The 21,148-nt window shown below is 44.2% G+C and overlaps 1 protein-coding gene across 1 annotated transcript in view; it reads left to right on the top strand.

Annotated features, from left to right (window-relative positions):
- LOC141074841 (forkhead box protein I1c-like) overlaps positions 1-17,469 on the top strand; it is a 40,974-nt gene extending 23,505 nt beyond the window's left edge. The window contains exon 3 of the mRNA XM_073562101.1: positions 16,953-17,469. Coding sequence (XP_073418202.1) covers positions 16,953-17,469 — 517 coding nt within the window. The remainder of the gene's footprint in view (positions 1-16,952) is intronic.
- Positions 17,470-21,148: the final 3,679 nt, after the last annotated feature.

A 21,148-nucleotide genomic window follows, 5' to 3' on the forward strand; every position in this document is an offset into this window, starting at 1 on the left:
CTGAGTTCTTGCAAAACACAGTAATATTATCTTCTATGGCTTCTCCTGGACTCTGTAGACTATCTAAATCGGATCTTCACCCTAATTGAAAGCACTTGAAGATTGTAATGATTCGGACATTAATGGCGGCTTTATTTCTTTTTCTTTCTTCAGGAGTAAACTATTTGTGTCTAAACTATATAATTCACTTGATTAGTATTATATTTATGTTGAATTAAAGAAGATTATTTCGGTTTTGTAGTGTTTGAATTCACCATTTCTTCTTTTGGCTCCACATGAGTCATAGAACCACCTACGGTGTTCACGGACGGGTAATCATACATTTATAGTGAATATTTATTTTGTATTTCAGTTTAGGGATAGGTATCAGTACTTGCGCTATGTAAGAATTTTTTATATTACAATGCTTTCTATGATCCTATACACAATATACAGCTTCAATGACAGTTTGTTTATTTATAGCTGATGGTATTAAGCAGTGGAAATTTTATGCTTAGGGATCTTTGTATTCGGATGTCAAACACGCTCATGACACAGCTTGTTTATTTATAGAAGATGGTACTAAGCAGTGGACAAAAAACATGCATAGGGAACTTTATGTACTGAAGTTAAAAAGTTAAACATTATTGTTTATGTAATTATGTCATTCCTTTGTCTGACTACCTGTCTATCCATCATCTGGGGGGCTCCCTGTCTTCACAGGGGGTTTTCATTCCTAATCCTAACTCTTCCTTTCCTCTTAAATTTTTAAATGTAATACAAATTATTGGAAATAAAAGCGGTTTACCTATTCCCAGAAAGGGTAGCCTTCCTGGCTTTTCTGAGCCAGACCATGGGGCAGTCTCATCACCTCCTGCCTTAGCTGCTATTGTGCTTTTGGCCGTACCAGCAGATGCACCACCACCACCATCAGTAACAGCTGGCCCCCCACGTCCGCGGCCTCTTCAACCATAGTTCCTAATTTTTGAAAAAAAAAACCCAAAAGACCACCACATATATGGTACTGTATCATAAGCGTACAACTGTATACAGTCTAGTGATAATTGTAAATATACATATATATTTCACAGCCTCATTATTGATTAGACAGTAATATATATAGTTGAGAAAGGGTACAGTAACACCAGATACCAGGTATATATATGGTATAGTTTCAACATTGTAAATGTACGTATATATTTCAGGAGGCAGACACAGACGCTCTTAGGCTCATTAAGGATTACACCACAATGTAAAAAGCAGTAAAAGGGTAATGGATCAGAAGCGTACAGCTGTTTACACTGTAGGGGTCATTGTAAATCTGCATATATATTTCCATAGTCATAAATAGACTCTCACTGGCTCTATATGCATTAGACCGGAATAAAATCAGCAGTAAATGGGTAATGTATCCCAAGCTTACAGCTGTATACAGTGTTGTGTTAATCGGAAAGCTCCAAATATATTTACGGAGTAATAGACAGACAATCACAGGCTGTATATGGATTACAACAGAATGTAAATAGCAAAAAAGGGTACTGTATCAAAATCATACAGCTGGATACAGTGTTGGACTAAATGTATATATTTCCAGAGTCACCCTTAGATGCTCACACAGTCTGGATTTGACCATAATACAAAATGTTTAAAAAAGGTACTGGATAACAAGATAGCAAGTATATGTATTGTAGGGTACAATTTAAATCTCCATATATATTTCCGTAGTCCCCCTCAGACAGTCACCCAGTATGGATTTGACCGTAAGACAACATGTCTAACAAAGGTACTGTATCACAAGATAGGAGGTGTATAGAGTATAGGGTAAAATGTTTTTCTCCGTATATATTGAATGAGTAAACCACACACGCTCACTGAGTATGGATTATACCGTAAGAAAAAATTTAGAACTAAGGTACTGTTTCATCAAATACCAGGTGTATATAGTGTAATCGAAAATGTTAATCTCCCTATATATTTCTGTAGTCTCATACAGACAGCCAGCATGTATTTCTCCGTGATACCATCCGGTACACAGTTGTGTGTGAGGAGCGTACAGCTCTATATGGTGTGTGAAATAACGAACGTTCGTTCACTGCAGGAAAACAGAATAAAAGTACACAAGAAAATCCTCCCCTGTCACTGCACACTAACAGAACACAACAATTGCGTTCAGCGCAGGCACATAGCAACTTCTGTTTACAGGCCTAAGTGTCTCCCAAATCATAAACGTCGTCAGCAACATCTCCCTACTTTAAAGATCGGCAGAAGAAAAATGGCGGTCGGCGGGGAGGGCTTTTACACACACTCCGTACATACAGGGGTTAGACAAAATAATGCAACCAAACACTTAACGTGTTGTCATCATTATCTTCAAACATGTTCTAAACATGCAAATCGTGACATATGTTAATGTTTTGTAGTTGATTATTTGTGTCATGTGATGTGTATGTAAATTAACTGTATTGTTTTGCATAATTCTAAGAACATTGAGGAAAACCTGATACCAATGGCAGACCTCTGTGATTTCCAAAGAGCCCAAATTGTTGATGCTGGTATGGCAGGCACTAGTGTAACAGAAAGTGACCGTATGCTTGGTGTGTCAAGCGGTACTGTCTCCAAAGTAATGACCGCGTTTGAAAGAGAAGGAAAAACGTCCGCAGGAAATCACGGGTCCGGCCGAAAGTCGAAGTTGACTGAGAGAGTTACTGTCAGACTGTAACGCAAATTGGGAGAGAGGATCGCAAGACAACTGCTCGGAAAATCAATGCAGAGCTCAATGAACACCTACAGAACTCAGTTTCCACGAAAAAAAGTTTGTCGCGAGCTGCACGGAAGACCTGCAATTGTAAAAACGCTTCTCTCAATTACAAATGTTTCCATGCATTTAGAGTGGTGTAGGAACCTACAGAATAGGTCTCTCGAGCTGTGAAAACATTTTATATTCTCAGACGAATCATCATTTACCCTATTTCCTACCTCCGGCCGAGTGTATGTTTGGAGACAGCCGAAAGAAGCATTCCATCCAGACTGCCTTCTCCCATCCGTAAAACATGGTGGATGTTCTGTGATGATCTGGGGTGCTATTTCGTGGAGATACGCCGGGCCACTGATATCCCTTCATTGAAGAAGTAACAGCCGCGATTATGTAGGCATTTTGGGCAACCAAGTGCATCCTATGGATCAAGCACTGTTCCCGGAGGTGAACGCCATCTTTCAGGATGATAATGCACCAATTCATACAGCTCTAATCGTTAAAGCATGGCACGTGTAACACTGTAATGAAGTTGAGCATCTCATCTGTCCCCCACAATCCCCAGACCTCCACATTACTGATCATTTATGGCAGATTTTATAGATTCAAGTTAGACGTCGATTTCCGCCACCATTGTCGCTCAAAGAACTGGAGGGTGTTTGAACTGAAGAATGGGCTACAATTCCTTTGGAAACAATTCAAACGTTGTATGAATCCATACCTCGGATAATCGAGGCTGTAATCGCCGCTAATGGTGGACCTACACCATATCAACCTAAGTTTTGTAGATGTTTCCATGTGTTTCCATTATTTTTTCAAACCACCAGATTTCATGAGTCAACCACACCTGCTCACTCAGTCAGTATGGATGTAACCGTACTCAAACATTTTGAAAAAAGGTACTGTATCAGCAGATACAAGGTGTATCCAGTCCAGGGGTAATTGGAAATATCCGTCTATATATCCGTAATCAGAAAAATACACTCACAGGCTCAGTATGGATTAGACAAGAATATAAAAAGTCTATAAAGGGTAATATATTGCAAGCATCATACACAAACTCTCACAGGCTCAGTACGGATTACACCAGAATATAAACATTAGAAAAAGGGAAATGTATTCGAAGCGTACAACAGTATACAGTGTTGGGGTACTTTTAAATATTCGTATATATTTTAGTGTCAGTAAGCCAGTCCAGACTCTCCGCTACAGGAAACTAGATGGATACAAGTCCAGACAGAAAGTCAAGTGATTGCAGACATTTTTGAAATTACTTATCACGGGAAAACCTCCCGGGTGGATTCGCACAGGCAATGCTGACCCTCAATTAATTTGTCTGTGGAGACTGCGAAAATGGTTCTATGTGAATAAAGGGTTGCTGTATAGCAGTAGTGTGGATCCCATCACCGTTACTCGTTTCCATCAAATTGTGATCACAGGGAGGGATGTACACATGGTCCTCACTGCCTAGAGATGAGCGACTTTGCCTTTTTTAGGGTCAAGTCGGGTTTCATGAAACCCGACTTTCTCAAAAGTCGGGTCGAATGAAATCGGCCGACTATAAGGAAAAGTCGGAGGCCTACTGAAAAATGAAACCCAATGCAAGTCAATGGGGAAGCAAAGCTGGCAGGGAGTGGAGGACAGTAAACACACCTACAGTACCCATTTCAATGCCAAAAACATCAATTCTTATTACTGAAGCTTGTCAACCTTAATTTACTTCATAATAATAGTTACGCATTGAAAATGGGGTTATTTGGCTAAAGTTGTGGGGGGTAGGGCTGGCTCCTGGTTTTCGTGTGCGTGCCCTGGGCCAAAGAGTGTCAGTGCGCCCCTTTAATACATATCATAACTCATGATGCTCCGATACGCCACAGAAATATAGGTATAGTACAATGACAAATACTTCACTGCTTACATGACATGACTGATCTATTTTAAATGGTACAATAGCTCAAAAAGGACAGTATATTACTCCATACAGTATTATGTCCACCACATTGTGCGCCATACAGAATAATGAGCCCCATATATTTCTCCATACAGAATAACTGGCTACATATAATGTTCCATACAGTATATGATGAGCTTCACATAATGCTACAGTATATGTTGGTCCCCATGGACGATGCTCCAGTGTGTTATGGGCCAAAATAATGATCCACATATAATGGGCTCTATTTCTAATGCTCCAGTGTATAATGGGCCCCGTTAATGCTGCTCCAGTGTCTGATGTCCCCCATCTGGAATGCTACAGTATATGATGGGCCTCATGGATGATGCTCCAGCGTATGATGGGCCCTAATAATGTTCCATATATAATGGGCTCCATTTCTAATGCTCCAGTGTCTAATTGGCCCCGTAAATGCTGCTCCAGTGTCTGATGTCCCCCATCTGGAATGCTCCAGTATATGATGGGCCTCATGGATGATGCTCCAGTGTCTTATGGGCCCCAATAATGCACCATATATAATGGGCCCCATTTCTAATGCTCCAGTGTATCATGTGCCCCATAGATGCTGCTCCAGTGTGTGATCTGCCCCATTTGGAATGCTCCAGTATATGATGGGCCTCATGGATGATGCTCCAGTGTATGATGGGCCTCATGGATGATGCTCCAGTGTCTTATGGGCCTTATTAATGATCCATATATAATGGCCCCCATTTCTAATGCTCCAGTGTATCATGCGCCCCATAGATGCTGCTCCAGTGTCTGATCTGCCCCATTTAGAATGCTCCAGTATATGATGGTCCTCATGGATGATGCTCCAGTTTATGATGTCCCCCATTTTGAATATTCCAGTATATGATGGGCCCCATTTTTAATTAACCCAGGCATAGTATGTGAAAAGAGCTCCATGGAGTAATCTGAAGTGTGTGCTGCTGCATCCTTCACTTTTGGTGTGGGTAAAGGACACAAGGAAAGTGGTTGCTCCTGACCAGAAGCCTGCACTGACGACTCAGTGCTTTCATTTTTTTAAACTCCAGAAGAGGAGGCAATAGAGCTGGAGGCAGTGTTGAGGTGGTAGGCCGAGCTGGGGGGTGGTCCCTTTCTTAGCAAGCAGAGATGTAACAGAAACACGATGGAGGCAAATGTCGGGTACAACAGGTCCAAGCTTTATTTTCTGGCCGCCCACTTGACGGCCTCCGCAGTACACCGCACTTCAAAGCAATTCACTTTACTTCGCTTTACTTGTCGACCCTCCGTTTCCAGAGCCGCTTCCCACACACCGTACTTTACACTGGGGACATGTATGCATACACCGTCCCCTCTTCACTCGTTGACACTCCTGTCAGATCCATCACTGTGGCTGCCTTAGGCCTGTAACCAACAGTACTCTCACTGAACAGTTGTCTCTCTCAGTATGGTATGCTTTACCTCGTTGCCTCATCTATTCTGCGGTACTTTCTTGTCAGGACCACCCCCTTAACGTTCTCTCTCCTCAGTCCCCCTGGTTTGGTTTTCCTCAGAGTGCACAGACTGTCGTAGTCCTCCTGTCACTTGGGCTCCCCCTGGGGACTGGAACCTTATGGAACCCTCCCTCAGTATTTATACCACTCCCAGTTCCCTGTAACTCCGCCCCATGACCAACGGTTTCCTAAGCCCTATGCTGATGTCAAGTCCTTTGCTCACACTCCTCCCTGCCCTCTAATGGTCAACCCAAGGTACTGCACGTCCACTACACTTTCTCAGCTGTTTCCCCGATGTAGTAACTGACACCTGTCTAAACTGTGCAAACCTATCTTTCTCTATTCTAACATGTCCGTCCGTCAGGTCACCTTCCCTACAGCTGTTTCAGCAATGTAAGCCAAAAACAGTTCCTGATGCTCCGACTTTAAAAGCTGTCTACCTACTCACAGAAAACGGAGCCTTACAGGCCTTCCAGAGCAACATCATGATGCAGGCTCAACACTTCCTGCCTTAGCTGCTATTGTGCTTTTGGCACTACCAGCAGATGCACCACCACCACTATCAGTACCAGCCGGCCCCCCACGCCCACATCTGTGTCCTCTTCCACCATACTTCCTCATGTTTTAGAAAATTGACCCAAAATACTAGCAGATATATGGTACTGTATCAGAAGCGTACAGCTCTATACAGTCTAGGGATAACAGTAAATCTCCATATACATTTCATGATTCATACACAGATGCTCACAGGCTCAGTTTGGATTACCCAATAAAATAAAAAGGTGAAAAAGGTACAGTATCACCAGATACAAGGTATATATAGTATAGTGTAAACATTCTGAATCTCCGTATACATTTCAGGAGGCAGACACAAATGCTCTCAGGCCCAGCATGGATTACACAAGAATATGAAAAGCTGTAAATGGGTAATGCAACACAAGCGTACAGCTGTAGACAGTGTTGGCCAAGTTTGAAATCTCGGCATATATTTCCGGAGTCACCTTCAGACGCTCACTCAGTCTGGGTTTGACCAAAATAAAAAATGTTGTAAAAAAGGTACTGGATAACAAGATAGCAAGTATATATATTATAGGGTACAATTGAAATCTCCGTATACATAGTCCCGTAGTCAGTCTCAGACGCTTACTCAGTATGGATGTCACCGTAATACTAAATGTCGAACAAAGGCACTGTACAACAAGATACAAGCTGTTTCGAGTATAGGGTAAAAATTGGTATCTCCAATTCACCGTATATATAGAAGGTGTAAACCACACACACTCACTCACTATGGATGATACCGTAATACAAAATTTTGAACAAAGGTACTGTATCAGCACATACCAGATGTATCCAGTCTAGAGGTAATTGTAAATTTCCGTCTATACTTCCGGAGTCAGACACAGACACTCACAGGCTCAGTATGTATTACACCAGAATTTAACAAGTAGAAAAAGGGAAAGGTAGTCGAAGCGTACAACAGTAAACGGTGTTGTGGTACTTTTAAATCTTCGTATATATTTCAATCTCAGTAAGCCTCCTGGTAGATGTTGCAGAGGCGATGCAGACCCTCAATTACTGTGTCTGTGGAGACAGTGAAAACGGTTCTTTGCTGAAGAAAGGATTGCTTTATCGCAGTAGTGTGGATCACATCACCGTTACTCGTCTCCATCAAATTGTGATCACAGGGAGAGATGAAGACATGGTCCTCACTGCCTATCATGATGTGTCTGGTCATTTTGGAGTGCAAAAGACAGAAGCCACAGACCGTAGGTGATTCTATTGGATTGGCATGAAAGGAGACATTGAAAAATGGTGGCAGGAATGTCATACGTCTGTGACTAGGAAAATTGTGAAAGCTGATCATAAAGCACCCCTGCATCCGATTGTGAGTCGACGTCCATTACAAATGGTAGCCATTGATCATCTGAAGGTAGAGCCCAGCAGGACTGGCCATAGCTACGTTTTAACCATCATCGATCAGTTCAGCAAAGTTGTAGTGCCCGTCCCTGTGAAGGATTTAACTGGCCAGACTACACAGCGGTGGAGCAGGGAGAGGTAAGTTTTGCAAGTGCTTGGACCCTGAGCAAGCAGGGGGGGGCACACTCGTGGGCAGCGGTACTGGCACGGGGACCCTCATAGTACGCTAATGTGTCCAGTTTACAGGCCCAATAGTCAAAGGGGAATGACCTGTGAGGGAGAACATCGATATGGGAGGAGAAGTAGTTTGTAACCATAGTTGACAACTCCTGTCTCCTGTCACCTGCAATCGATTCAGTATTGGCAGTTGTGTGAGCGGTACTTGAAAAATCAGTCCACCACATGGTCATGAAACCCCTGTCTCCAACGCCACTTCGGCTGTGTGCACCACAAACACCTCTTCCATTTTGACCTCTACGGCTCATGGAAGAACCAGCACCGCTGCTGTGTGCTGGGAATGCCACCAACAAGCGGTTTACCAGAGTTGCTTGTTTGTTCACCAATATTATTTCTAGGTTCTCCTGTGGCATGATATTCTGTCATTTGCGTTTATAGCGTGGATCCAGGATGCTGGCCAACCAGTAGTCATCATCCTTCATCATTTTGGCAATGCGGGGGTCCCTTTTTAGGATCTGCAAGGCATAATCACACATGTGGGCCAATGTTCCAGGTATCAATGATGCACTGCCAGTGGTGGGTGGAGGAGCACTTTCTTGGAAATCCACATACCTCCAGTCACGCACAAACCGTGGACCTGACCTTGACACGCCAACATTATCTCTTGCCCCCTGAGAAGCATCCTCCTCTCCAAAATAATCATCACCCTCATCCTCCTCCACCTATTCCTCTTCTTCCTCCACCTCGTCCAGCTCAGTTGCCCTCGCTGACAATAGCTGACTGTCATCAAGGCTTCCCTCCTCCTGTTCCACCTCCTCTGCAGCAGACGCTTGATCCTTTATGTGCATCAAAGTTTGCATGAGCAGATGCATAAGTGGGATGCTCATGCTTATGATGGCGTCACCTGCGCTGACCAGCTGTGTGCATTCCTCAAAACACTGAAGGACTTTACAGAGGTCTTTCAGCTTTGACCACTGCACACCCGACAATTCCATGTCTTCCCGCAAACTGCCTGCCCGTGTATCCTCCCACAAATGCATTACAGTCTGCCTCTGTTCACACAGCCTCTCAACCATGTGCAGGGTGGAGTTCCACCTAGTTGCAGCGTCTATGATTAGGCGGTACTTGGGGAGTTGGAGCGATCGCTGCAGCTTCTGCATAAGACCGGAGTGTACGGGCAAGCAATGGATGTGCGAGCACAGTCTTTGCACCTAATGGAGCAGGGCTGTTAAGTCCGGATAATTATTTAGGATGCACTGCACCACCAGGTTCAAGGTGTGAGCCAGGCAAGGTATGTGTGTGAGTTTTGCCAGGGCTATGGCTGCCACAAAATTCCGGCCGTTGTCACTGACTACCTTACCTGTCTCAAGATGTAGACTGCCCAGCCATGACTCAGTTTGTCGATGCAAGTAGTCGTCCAGTACCTCCGCAGTGTGTCTTTTGTCGCCCCAAAACATCATCTTTAAAACAGCCTGCTGCCGCTTACCACTAGCTGTTCGATAGTGGGACACCTTGGGTGCAACAATGCCAGCTGCGGATGAAGTGCTTGTGCAACAGCGCTCTGTGGATGAGATTTTGCTTCTGGAGGAAGAGAAGGAGAAGGAGGAGGGTCGAGCGCCTATAGCCAACTGTTTCCTATACTGTGGGCTAGGCAGCACTGCTCCACCGCTGCTGTCCCCTGTGGACCCTGCATCCACCACATTAACCCAGTGCGCAGCGATGGACACGTAACGGCCCTGGCCATGCCTACTGGCCCATGCATCTGTTGTGAGGTGCAACTTTCCTCTCACTGATTGTTTGATTGCATGGACAATGCGGTCTTTCAAATGCAGGTGCAGGGCAGGGATGGCTTTTCAAGAAAAGAAGTGCCGACTGGGTAGGTCATAGCGTGGAACAGTGTAGGCCATGAGCTCTCAGAAAGCTTCGCTTTCAACTAAACGGAAGGGCATCATCTCTAATGAGATCAGTTTGGCAATGTAGCCGTTCAAAGCCAGTGTACACGTATGAGATGATGAGTACTTTCTTGTCCTACTCAGAGTGTCTGGTAGGGAGAGCTGGACTTGAGAGCTGCATAGGGGCGAACTAGTGGTGGACATTAAGGACTGAGAGGGGGTTGGTGTTGGTGATGGTGGTGTTGGTGATGGCCTAGATTCATAATTTTTTGGCAAAAATATTGAGATTCCCTGACTGCTTTGGCCATGCGACGACAACTCAACATTTCTTGCTGATGGTGTGCTTATCGGTGGCCTTTCAGTGGGGGAAGCAATGTAGTTTGCAGGCTACCTTCAGTCGGAGCAGGTGCACATGTGCTACCTGAGGTTTTGTAGTCCGTCCATGCTTGCAAGTGCATGGTGGCTAAATGTCTAAGCATGCAACTGGTGTTTAAATTTCGGAGACTTTTACCTCGGCTGAAGGTCCTTCCGCACTTCTTACAGATAACCTTTGTGTTACGAATGGGTCACCGAGGAGAAAAAAAGCAACACACGCTAAGCTGCTATGGGCAGCACGGTGGCTCAGTGGTTAGCGCTGCAGCCTTGCAGCGCTGGGGTCCTGGGTTCGAATCCCACCAAGGACAACATCTGCAAGGAGTTTGTATGTTCTTAACACACAACTAGAAGCAGTGGTGGAGCGTGCCTACGATGGTCCTGGACGCCTCGTCACAACCAGAGAACTAAATAAGCCTAAAGTAAGAAAAGAGGAAAACTAACTCCCCAGAGCAGACCCCAAAGGAAAGACAGCTCCCCACATGTATTGACAGTGAAGCAAGATGAAAACACAAACAAAGCAAACGATGGGGCCAAACTAACTTGAAAGGACAGGAAAGGAAAGATACTGTCTGCAATCTGCCAAAAAACCCTACCAAAAATAATGTCCAACGCTTCTGATAACAAAATTAACCCTGAAGTCACTAGACTTCTCCCACTATATCAGCACTCTGGAATATTCTGAGACAGAGCAAAAAGAGGCCAATCTAATAAAGGACAAAAGGCAAATTGGCAAATACAGATTAATAAAAGTGGAAATTCAGCACAGCCCAGCCGGGCTGGCTGACACACAAAACCTGAGTTGGCAAACAAGAGCAAGTGTGAACATTAGCAAAAAACAAACTGAAGTCCCAGACCTGAGAAGCAGACTGAATCATCAGCAACACGATAGGGCGTCGGCAGTCTTATATCCAGTCTGATACTCCAGAGATCCAATCATTATCCTCCTCGTCAGGTGGCAGACTATTACCAATTAAAGTAAACTCACTACCTCCTGTCACCACCAGAGGTAGAACGGAAGGAGAACTCCCAGGTGGTGGAGCAGAAAATAAGCTCATAACAGTACCCCCCTTGAGGAGGGGTCACCGAACCCTCATCCACGCCACCAGGCCGATCAGGATGGGCCCAGTGAAAAGCACGAACCAATTTATTGGCATGAATATCCAAGGCAGAGACCCAAGAATTATCCTCCTGGCCATAACCCTTCCTTTTGACCAAATACTGGAGTCTCCATCTGACCAAACGAGAATCCAATATTTTCTCTACCTCATATTCCACATTGCCTTTAACCAAAACAGGGTTAGGAGGTGCCACCACAGGAACTACTGGCTCAACAAACCTCTTCAACAGTGATTTATGAAATATGTTGTGGATTTTGAACGTAATTGGAAGAGCCAATCGAAAAGCAACAGGATTAAGAATCTCCAAAATCTTATAAGGTCCAATAAATCTTGGCTTAAATTTTGGAGATGCAACTTTCATAGGAATATTCTTAGACGATAACCAAACCATATCACTCACTTTAAACCGGGGACCAATGGTCCTATGCCGGTTGGAAAAACGCTGGGCCTTTTCCTCAGAGAGTGACAACTTATCCACCACTTGGTCCCATATCTGCTGCATTCTCACAACCACAGTGTCCACACCTGGGCAGGACGAAGATTCCACTTGTCCTGAAGAGAATCGAGGATGAAACACAAAATTACAAAAAAAGGGTGACATCAAAGTGGCAGAACTAGCTCTATTGTTCAGCGCAAATTCGGCCAAGGGCAAAAATGAGACTCAATCATCTTGATCAGCAGATATAAAACATCATAAATAAGACTCCAGAGTCTGGTTTGTTCTCTCAGTCTGCCCATTGGTCTGGGGATGAAACACGGAGGAGAAGGATAACTGAATTCCCAGATTGGAACAAAAGGCTTTCCAATATCTGGAAACAAACTGGACCCCTCTATCGGACACAATGTTCTCAGGAATCCCGTGCAACCGAACCACCTGTTGCAAAAACAAGGGTACCAACTCAACGGAAGATGGCAACTTTGGGCATGGTACAAGATGGACCATCTTCGAAAATCTATCACAAATCACCCAGATAACAGTCATTCTCTGAGAGACAGGAAGATCAGAAATAAAATCCATTGAGATATGGGTCCATGGCCTCTTGGGCACCGGGAGGGGCATCAGCAACCCACTAGAACGAGAACAGGGTTTAGACCGAGAACAAGTCCCACAGGACTGTACAAAATTCCTGACATCACGAGATAAGGCAGGCCACCAAAACGATTGACTCGCCAAATCTCTGGTACCAAAAATACCTGGATGACCAGCCAATGCGGAGCAATGGATTTCAGACATCACTCTCTTTCTCCACTGGTCAGGCGCATACAATCTTCCCATAGGGCAACGCTCAGGTTTATCCTCCTGAAATTCCTCCAGGGCGCATCTCAAATCGGGCGAAATGGCAGAAAAAACTACCCCCTCACCTAGGATAGTAGTATGCTCAGTCGGATTAAGAGAATCAGCAAAGAAACTCCTAGAAAGGGCGTCTGCCTTAACATTCTTAGTGCCCGGAAGAAAAGAGACCACAAAATTAAAACGCGTGTAAAACAAGGCCCATCTAGCCTGTCTAGGATTCAAGTGTTTAGCTGACTACAGGTAAATCAGATTCTTGTGATCGGTGAGGACCACAAATTGATGTCTAGCTCCCTTCAACCAATGTCTCCACTCCTCAAATGCCCATTTCATGGCCAAAAAAATTCCCGATTCCCCACGTCATAGTTGCGTTCAGATGGGGAGAACTTTCGAGAAAAGAAGGCACAGGGATTCATCTTAGAAGTCACAGGATCTTTTTGGGACAAAACAGCTCCTGCACCAATCTCAGAAGCGTCTACCTCCACTTGAAATGGAAGTGAGACATCAGGTTGCCGTAGAACTGGAGCTGAAGTAAATCTCCGCTTAAGCTCCTGAAATGCTGAGACAGCCTCAGGAGACCGATTCAGCACATCAGCTCCCTTCTTGGTCAGATCAGTCAGTGGTTTAACAATACCAAAAAAATTACCTATAAATTTACGATAGAAATTAGCAAAACCCAAAAACTTCTGGAGAGCCTTCAAAGAAGTAGGCTGAACCCAATCATAAATGGCCTGTACCTTGGCCGGGTCCATTTCAATAGTCGATAGAGACAAGATAAATCCCAAAAATGAAATCCTCTGTACACCAAAGAGGCATTTCGATCCCCTAACAAACAGGGAATTCTCCCTCAAAATCCGGGACACAGTCCGGACATGTTCCACAAGGGAATCCCAATCACTAGAAAAGATCAAAATATCATCCAGATAGACGATCAAAAACTTATCTACAAAGTCTCGAAAAATATCACTCATATAGGACTGGAAGACAGAAGGGGCATTAGAGAGCCCAAAATGCTTCACCAGGTACTCAAAATGTCCCTCCGGAGTATTAAACTCCGTCTTCCATTCATCCCCGTGCTTGATGCGAATAAGATTATACGCCCCCCTGAGGTCAAGCTTAGTAAACCAGCAGGCACTCTTAACTCTGGAGAATAAATCAGACATCAGAGGTAACTGGTATTGATATTTAACCGTCATCTTGTTAAGGGAACGATAATCAATACACAGTCTTAATGAACCATCTTTCTTGGCCACAAAAAAAACCCAGTGGAAGGTCTAATATGACCCTTCTCCAACGACTCCTTAATATAGGATCGCATAGCATCATGTTCGGGTACAGATAAGTTGAAAAGCCGTCCGTTGGGAAATTTACACCCAGGCATCAACTCAATTGCACAGTCATAACTTCTATGAGGAGGCAAAGACGCAGACTTACTCTCACTAAATATATCATGCCCATACAGTAAGTGTGTTGGCTGTCAAACTTGTTCCCCTGTGGGGTACACCTCAACCTTTTCCATAAGTATTTTCCATCCAGCACAACCACTCATCCTTGTTCGTGTGATGACTCCTGGAGTCGACCCTCTGGGCGAGCTGACCTAGTGAGGATCACCCCCTATACAGGGAGCGTCAGGGGCAGGCCCAGGAGAATAAAGTACCAGGACTGATTGAACCAGGTAGCCAGCTCGAAGAAGGCACGAGAGACTGTGTTTAGAAGGGTGAATACGGGGGCATTCAGGGTACAGGAATATGTAAAATGTGTACTCGGAGTACGCTAGGTACGGAAGTGCATAGAGCGTGTACATGGGGGCTTTCAGGGTACAGGATGGTGCAGGACGCGTACTGGTAAGCACGCCTGGGTTCAAGACAGAGCAGAGCGTGTGCTGGGAAGCACGCCAGAGTACAAGGTAGTGGACCAAGGTACAGAGAGCCACCATGCAGGCACAAAGAAAGCCTAGTAAGGAAGAAAAAGCAATAACCAGGTGCCGCCTACAGGATGATTAGGCGGGAAGACATATGATTTTGGTTAGTAAGGAAGTAATGTCAGGTACAGATAGGTAGATGTGCGTGTCATCGGCGTAGTGATGAGATTGCAAACCATGCCATTACATCAGCTGTCCCAGGCTGAAGGTGTAGATGGAGAAGAGTAGGGGTCCTAGAACTGAGCCTTGGGGAACACCGAAAGATAGTTGTCGAGGTGAGGAGATGCTGTGGAAGAGACAATAAATGTCCCCCTAACAGTCTTGTTGGTTTTTAACCCCTTTCTGACATTAGACATACTATCCCGTCCATGTGCCCTGGGACTTAATGCCCAAGGACGGGATAGTACGTATAATGCGATCAGCGGCGCCCACGTGGTGAGCGCCGCTGATCGCGGCCGGGTGTCAGCTGATTATCACAGCTGACACCCGGCACAATGTGTCAGGGGTGGTCACGGACCGCCCCCGACACGTTAACCCCTTGTACACCGCGATGAAACACGATCGCGGTGTACCGGGGTTTAAAGGGAAGCCTCGGCAGGGAGGGGGCTCCCTCCGTGCTTCCCTGAGCCCCCCACGGCAGCGCAATGTACAGCGCTGCTGCGGGGGTCTCTTTCCCTACAGGTCCCCGGAACCAAAATAGCGACGGGGACCTTCGGGGGCCTGTAGGGAGCTGACTTCCTCAGTGCCTGCAAAGCGCAGGCATGAGGAAGTCTGCAGAACTGCCTGTGACAGATTGCTGATCTGTCACAGTGATCTGTGATGTGACAGATCAGCGATCTGTCACAGGACAGTGATGTCCCACCTGGGACTATATAATAAAGTAAAAAAAAAAAGTGTAAAAATAATTTTAAAAAAATCGCTAAATAAATTAGTAAAAAAAAAAAAATATTCCGCAATAAATTCATTTTTTGAAAATAAAAAAAACAATAAAAGTACACATATTTGGTATCACCGCGTCCGTAGCGACCCGCCCTATAAAACTGTCCCATTAGTTAACCCCTATAGTGAACCCCTTAAAAAATAAAAATAAAAAACGAAGCAAAAAATAATGATTTATTATCATACCACCGAACACAAAGTGCAATAACGCGCGATCAAAAAGACGCATATAAATATCCATGGTACCGCTGAAAACGTCATCTTGTCCCGCAAAAAATGAGCCGTGATACAGCATCATCTGCAAAAAAATATAAAAGTTATAGTTCGCAGAATAAAGCGATGCAAAAATAATTATTTTTTATATAAAATTGTTTTCATTGCAAAAAACCGACAAAACATAAAAAAAGACCTAATTGAGGTATCGCTGTAACCGTACTGACCCGAAGAATAAAACCGTCTTATCAATTTTACCGCACGCAGAACGGTGTAAACGCACCCCCCAAAAGAAATTCATGAAACTCTGGTTTTTGTTCATTCTGCGTCCCAAAAATTGGAATAAATGGCGATCAAAAAATGTCACGTGCCCGAAAATGATATCAATAAAAACGTCAACTCGTCCCGCAAAGAATAAGACCCCACATGACTCGGTGGGTCAAAATACGGAAAAATTATAGCTCTCAATATGTGGTGATGCAAAAACTATTTTTACAATAAAAAGCGTCTTTTAGTGTGCGACAGCTGCCAAACATAAATCCTGTTGCATTTTTCGTGCGTCTGACTTGCCCCCAAAAAACGCATGCGTACGCAATGCATTTTTTTTTACAGCAAAACACCCGTTATAGTCTATGGGTGCGCATACGTGCGCATTATAATGCGCACGTATGCGCAAAAAACACATGCGTTTTTTTAATAATCGCACCAAAACCCGCAAAAAGCGCACACAAGCGCATGATGCGTTTTTTTCATGCGTTTGTGTGCGCAAAAAGCGCGCAGCAAAAAAACGCAAGTGTGAAAGTAGCCTTACCTAGTGTATTACTAAAAATTATTGAATTTTTATAGATTTCTTTAAAAAAATGTACATTACTCCTAATATTTGGTGTTTTACAGCTGACATTTTTAAATGTACTGTATATATTGTTTATATTAAATTATACTGGACCATAGATCCTAACTGCGGGAAGATGTTCGACAACGGGAACTTTCGCAGGAAAAGAAAGAAGAGGTCAGAACTGAACAACACTAACGCTGTCACGGCTAAAGATAAAGACGGTCGGGTGGTTTTAGGGATGAAGGGTGGTGATGATACACCATCTATGATGGTCCCAAAGTCTCCAGAGGTGGAAGCTTCATCAGAAGATCAGAAGAGTGCATCTCCCCCAGAAATCACCTCCACCACTTGTCTGAACAACATTTTCAGCAGTATGACCTCCTCTTTGGACTCCTGCTCAGTCAACAGGCCGATGTCTCTGGGCTTGGTGAATGAACTCTCCCAGAGTAACATCCCTGCATTGAGCAGTTTCACCGCAGGCTCCGTGGAGGAACAATCTGCAGATTTGCAGCACACCTTACATCTCAGAGGTCCCTATTTCAGTTCTTTCACCGGCTCCAATCCAAATAGTCAATTTAACAGCCATTTTTTAAATAATTTCAGTGTCAACAGCCTCATCCACTCCACAGAACACAGCGAAGTGTAGATCAAGAAGATGCGTCATGCTGGCCGCCGTTGATCATCATAGAAAATGTATAGAACTTTCTTAATGCATTTACTGTAAATGACAGCACACAGTTATCTGCCATGTAGATAGTTGTTGGATACTTTAAAGCAGGGGTGGGGAATCTTTTTTCTGCCAAGGGCCATTTGAATATTTATACCATCCCTTAGGGGCCATACAAACTCTGCCCACAAAATACATTCTGACACTGGTGTCAGGATGTAATCTTTCATTGCATGCCCTTCAGGGTAGGTCTCCATGGTCAGTATTGGCAGCGCTTTGGATGCAGCACATGTCTGCTCCATCCAAAGCGCTGCTGGCTTTTGGACGTGCGGTGATTCTGCATGTGTTCAACCATACGGAATCACCGCATCCTATACATTGGATGGTGATATTTATCTTACGGAGACTCGCGTTTCCATAAGATAAATGGATATGATGCAGTCTTGAAAGACATGTCGCATGTTCAGTTACACAGGGAAGCCGGAGGCATCCTTGTACGCATAGTGGAGACGGGATTTCATAAAATCCCCTCCACTATGCAGTAACATCTGGCCGCTGCGGTTTGGACGCTGCGGCTGCACGCAATGTCCAGTCTGCAGCGTTTACTGACTGTGGAGACATACCCTCAGTGTTCAGTAGTGAACACTGCGTGTGTGTGCTAACAGAGCAAAAAGAAATTAATGAGCTAGCGGCAATCAAAATACAGCTCCCTGCCCAAGAATGTGGTTCCTAAGAATCTGCCTGAGGGCATGATAAAAGGTCATCGAGGGCCGTAGATTGCCCGGGGGCCTGAGGTTCCCCATCCATGCTTTAAAGTATCATATTGAGAGGGGAGGGACAGCTTTTCTACTTTTTTTTTTAATAATTTTTGATATTTTCCAAGAGACTGTTATTATAAGTTTTTTAATTAAACTTTCTTACTGTTTTTTTTTAAAAAAAAGGATCTAAAGGCGTTTTTGTGGAAAAAAATATAAAGTTCTTACATAAGGAATTTTTCTCTTTTGTGATCTATTTGCCTTTGTACATATCTATATATATATATATATATCACTAGCTATTGAACCCGTTCTATGCATGGGTGGCGAGTCTCTTTCTCTCTCTCTCCTCTCTTTCTATCACCAGTCTTTCCCCTCCCATCTCTCTCTTTCCCTCCTCTTTTTCTCCACCCCTCTTTCTTCCTTCCTTTCTCTATGTTTCTCCCCTCTCGTTCCACCCCTCTCTCAATTCCCCTCCCTCTCTTTTCCCCTCCCTTCTCCCATTTCTCTCTCCCTCTCCCGCTGGTGAAGCTGCTGCTGCTTCATCCAGGTCCTGCGCATGCACTGGCGGCTTCGGGCAGAAGGACACATCTCCGGTTATATCGCAGATATCTGTTTATCTATTTCACATGTCTTTTACCTTGTTCCTTTCTAGCTATATCAAATATATTTATGTTTCATATAATCCATCAAATATCTATAGATCTATCTTTATATTTCATATCTATCCATCTATTTCATATCGATCTTTTTCATCACAGTTTGTCTCATTTTTGGTAGAGAATTAAATAAGAACAATTTATGAATTTACGGTTGTTGTTCAGACAGCCAACCAAAAATGTATAAAAAAAAAAGATAAAAAATTGTTATGTAGTCCAAAATGGTATGACTATAAACTTCAGCTCATCCCAAAGAAAACGAGCCCCTACACATCTCTTTCAATGTAAAATTAGAAAAGTAATAGCTCAGAATATGGTGATGTAATTAATACATTTTTATAAATCAGTATTTTTAGCATGAAAAAAACAGCAAATTCTAAAAATAATATATAACTTGGGCATCGCTGTGATCAGAAGAAGTAAGTCGTCTTATCACATTTATCGCACGGTGAACAAAGTGAAATTGCATTAAAAAAATTAAAGATAATTCCCGAATTACTGTTTTTGTTCATTCTGCTTCTCAAAAATTGGAACAGAAGAAGAATTTAAAAAATGTGTCGTACCCCCAAATAGAACCAAATAAAGCAACTTATAGTGCAAAAATCAAGTCCTTACTCAGATCTGTTCTCTGTCAACCGAAGATTAATTTTCCTAGTCATTCTAGAAATGTGACATAGCTCAAAAATTATCCACTAAAATCCAAGCTTGGATAGCCAAATGGCCGGCTCTTTAGATGGCAGAATGCATTTACAGCGTTTTTTTTCAGGGACTAATCTTTGATGACTGCTCTGCTGGATAGTTTGTCAATATGAAATCGGTGGGGCCTGACACCAGCATACCCACCTTGCAGCTGAAAACTGCTTAGTCAGCAGTCGAACCTGATCAACCTCAGCGGGATGTGTCACGGCAGCAGTGACCCGGTCCGTGGCCCTGGGTGCCCAATTAATAGGGGAGATTGAATGGTGGAATGTAGTGGATTAAATGAATAGTTCGTGACGCCACCTGTGGTGTTCGGCAATTGAGATGTTAAGCCGACGCTGCATGCAGATCCTCTGGGACTGGTGGTGTGGTGCAGCAAAGATGTTGAAGCTCCCCACAGGTGGAGCTGTAGAGCTGTAGTCCCAAGGCAGTGTAAAGTAGATGATAGTTGGGAGACGTGAATGGTGCAGCAATGTAGCAGTGTTGAGGGTGTTGGTGCCGGAATGAGTAGAGGACACAAGGGCTTGTAGTTCCAAAGCTTTACTCACAGTCTGTTGCACAAACAAGTGCCTGCCTCCATGCTGTGTCCTCCGGGTCAGGGGTTCAGTCAGCCTCCAAGCAAGATGGAATGCTCCCTTCCAACACTCCGCCAACATGTGCCTTTCTGATCGTCTCCTCTATAGCGCCTTTGAGTGAAGTACTCCTAGTACTGAGTTACACTGGAGTTCCTCCTGTCAGATGTTCCCAAGAACTATACTTGTACAGCAGACAGCTTTAGCCTGCTTCGGGGACTCCTTACTCCTAAGACCAGGCTCACTATCCAAGTTGCTGTTGTGCCCTCAAGTCTTAGATGGGAGTAGTGCATTTACAGCTCACTACTCCACCGGTGTCTGCCTTGCGCTTAGAACTTCGAGGCAGAGTTCTCTTCTAAACCACGTCCTCTGTTCCCTTTTACTCCTACGTTCTGTACTTGTCCTTTCCTTCCTATTTAAAATCAGGGTTCTCTTCAATGTCTGTCTCTTTCTTTCCCTTCCCGTGCCAGCAGACCCAGGTCACTGTGATCTGCTGCAGCACTTCCTTCTTCCATCCCTCTCCCAGGGATCTCCTCTCCTCCACTCCGAACTGAACTCAACTCTCAACAAAACTGACTTGAACTCAACTGAACTGAACTCCTAAACCTTCCCACTCTTTTATGTATTCAAACTCCACCCGCCTCCCTGCATGTTTTGTGTTCCAAGCAGGGAGCCTCCAAAGGTGCTCTGCTACACTCCAAGCAGGGAGCCGCAATGTGGCTTTGCTACACTACTTTGTGATGATGGGTGCAGGTGTTGGAATGTGGTCAGGAGCCTCCAACTTCCTGGATGGTGGGGTACCACACCTCAGGAGGAGCTGCAGTACCTCTGTGGCAACTAAACCCTCAGGGGCACCACATGTGTGCCGTATAGAAGTGTCATCAAAGTAGGGAGAGCTGAGGAAGCAAGTGTAGTTGATTGTGTATTCCATGATGCGCCAACTGTGGATATAATGTGTGAAGTTCTAAGTAAA

Source organism: Dendrobates tinctorius, unplaced genomic scaffold (assembly GCF_039654945.1).
Source record: "Dendrobates tinctorius isolate UK_male_01 unplaced genomic scaffold, ASM3965494v1 ptg000334l, whole genome shotgun sequence".
NCBI classification, from domain to species: Eukaryota; Metazoa; Chordata; class Amphibia; order Anura; family Dendrobatidae; genus Dendrobates; species Dendrobates tinctorius.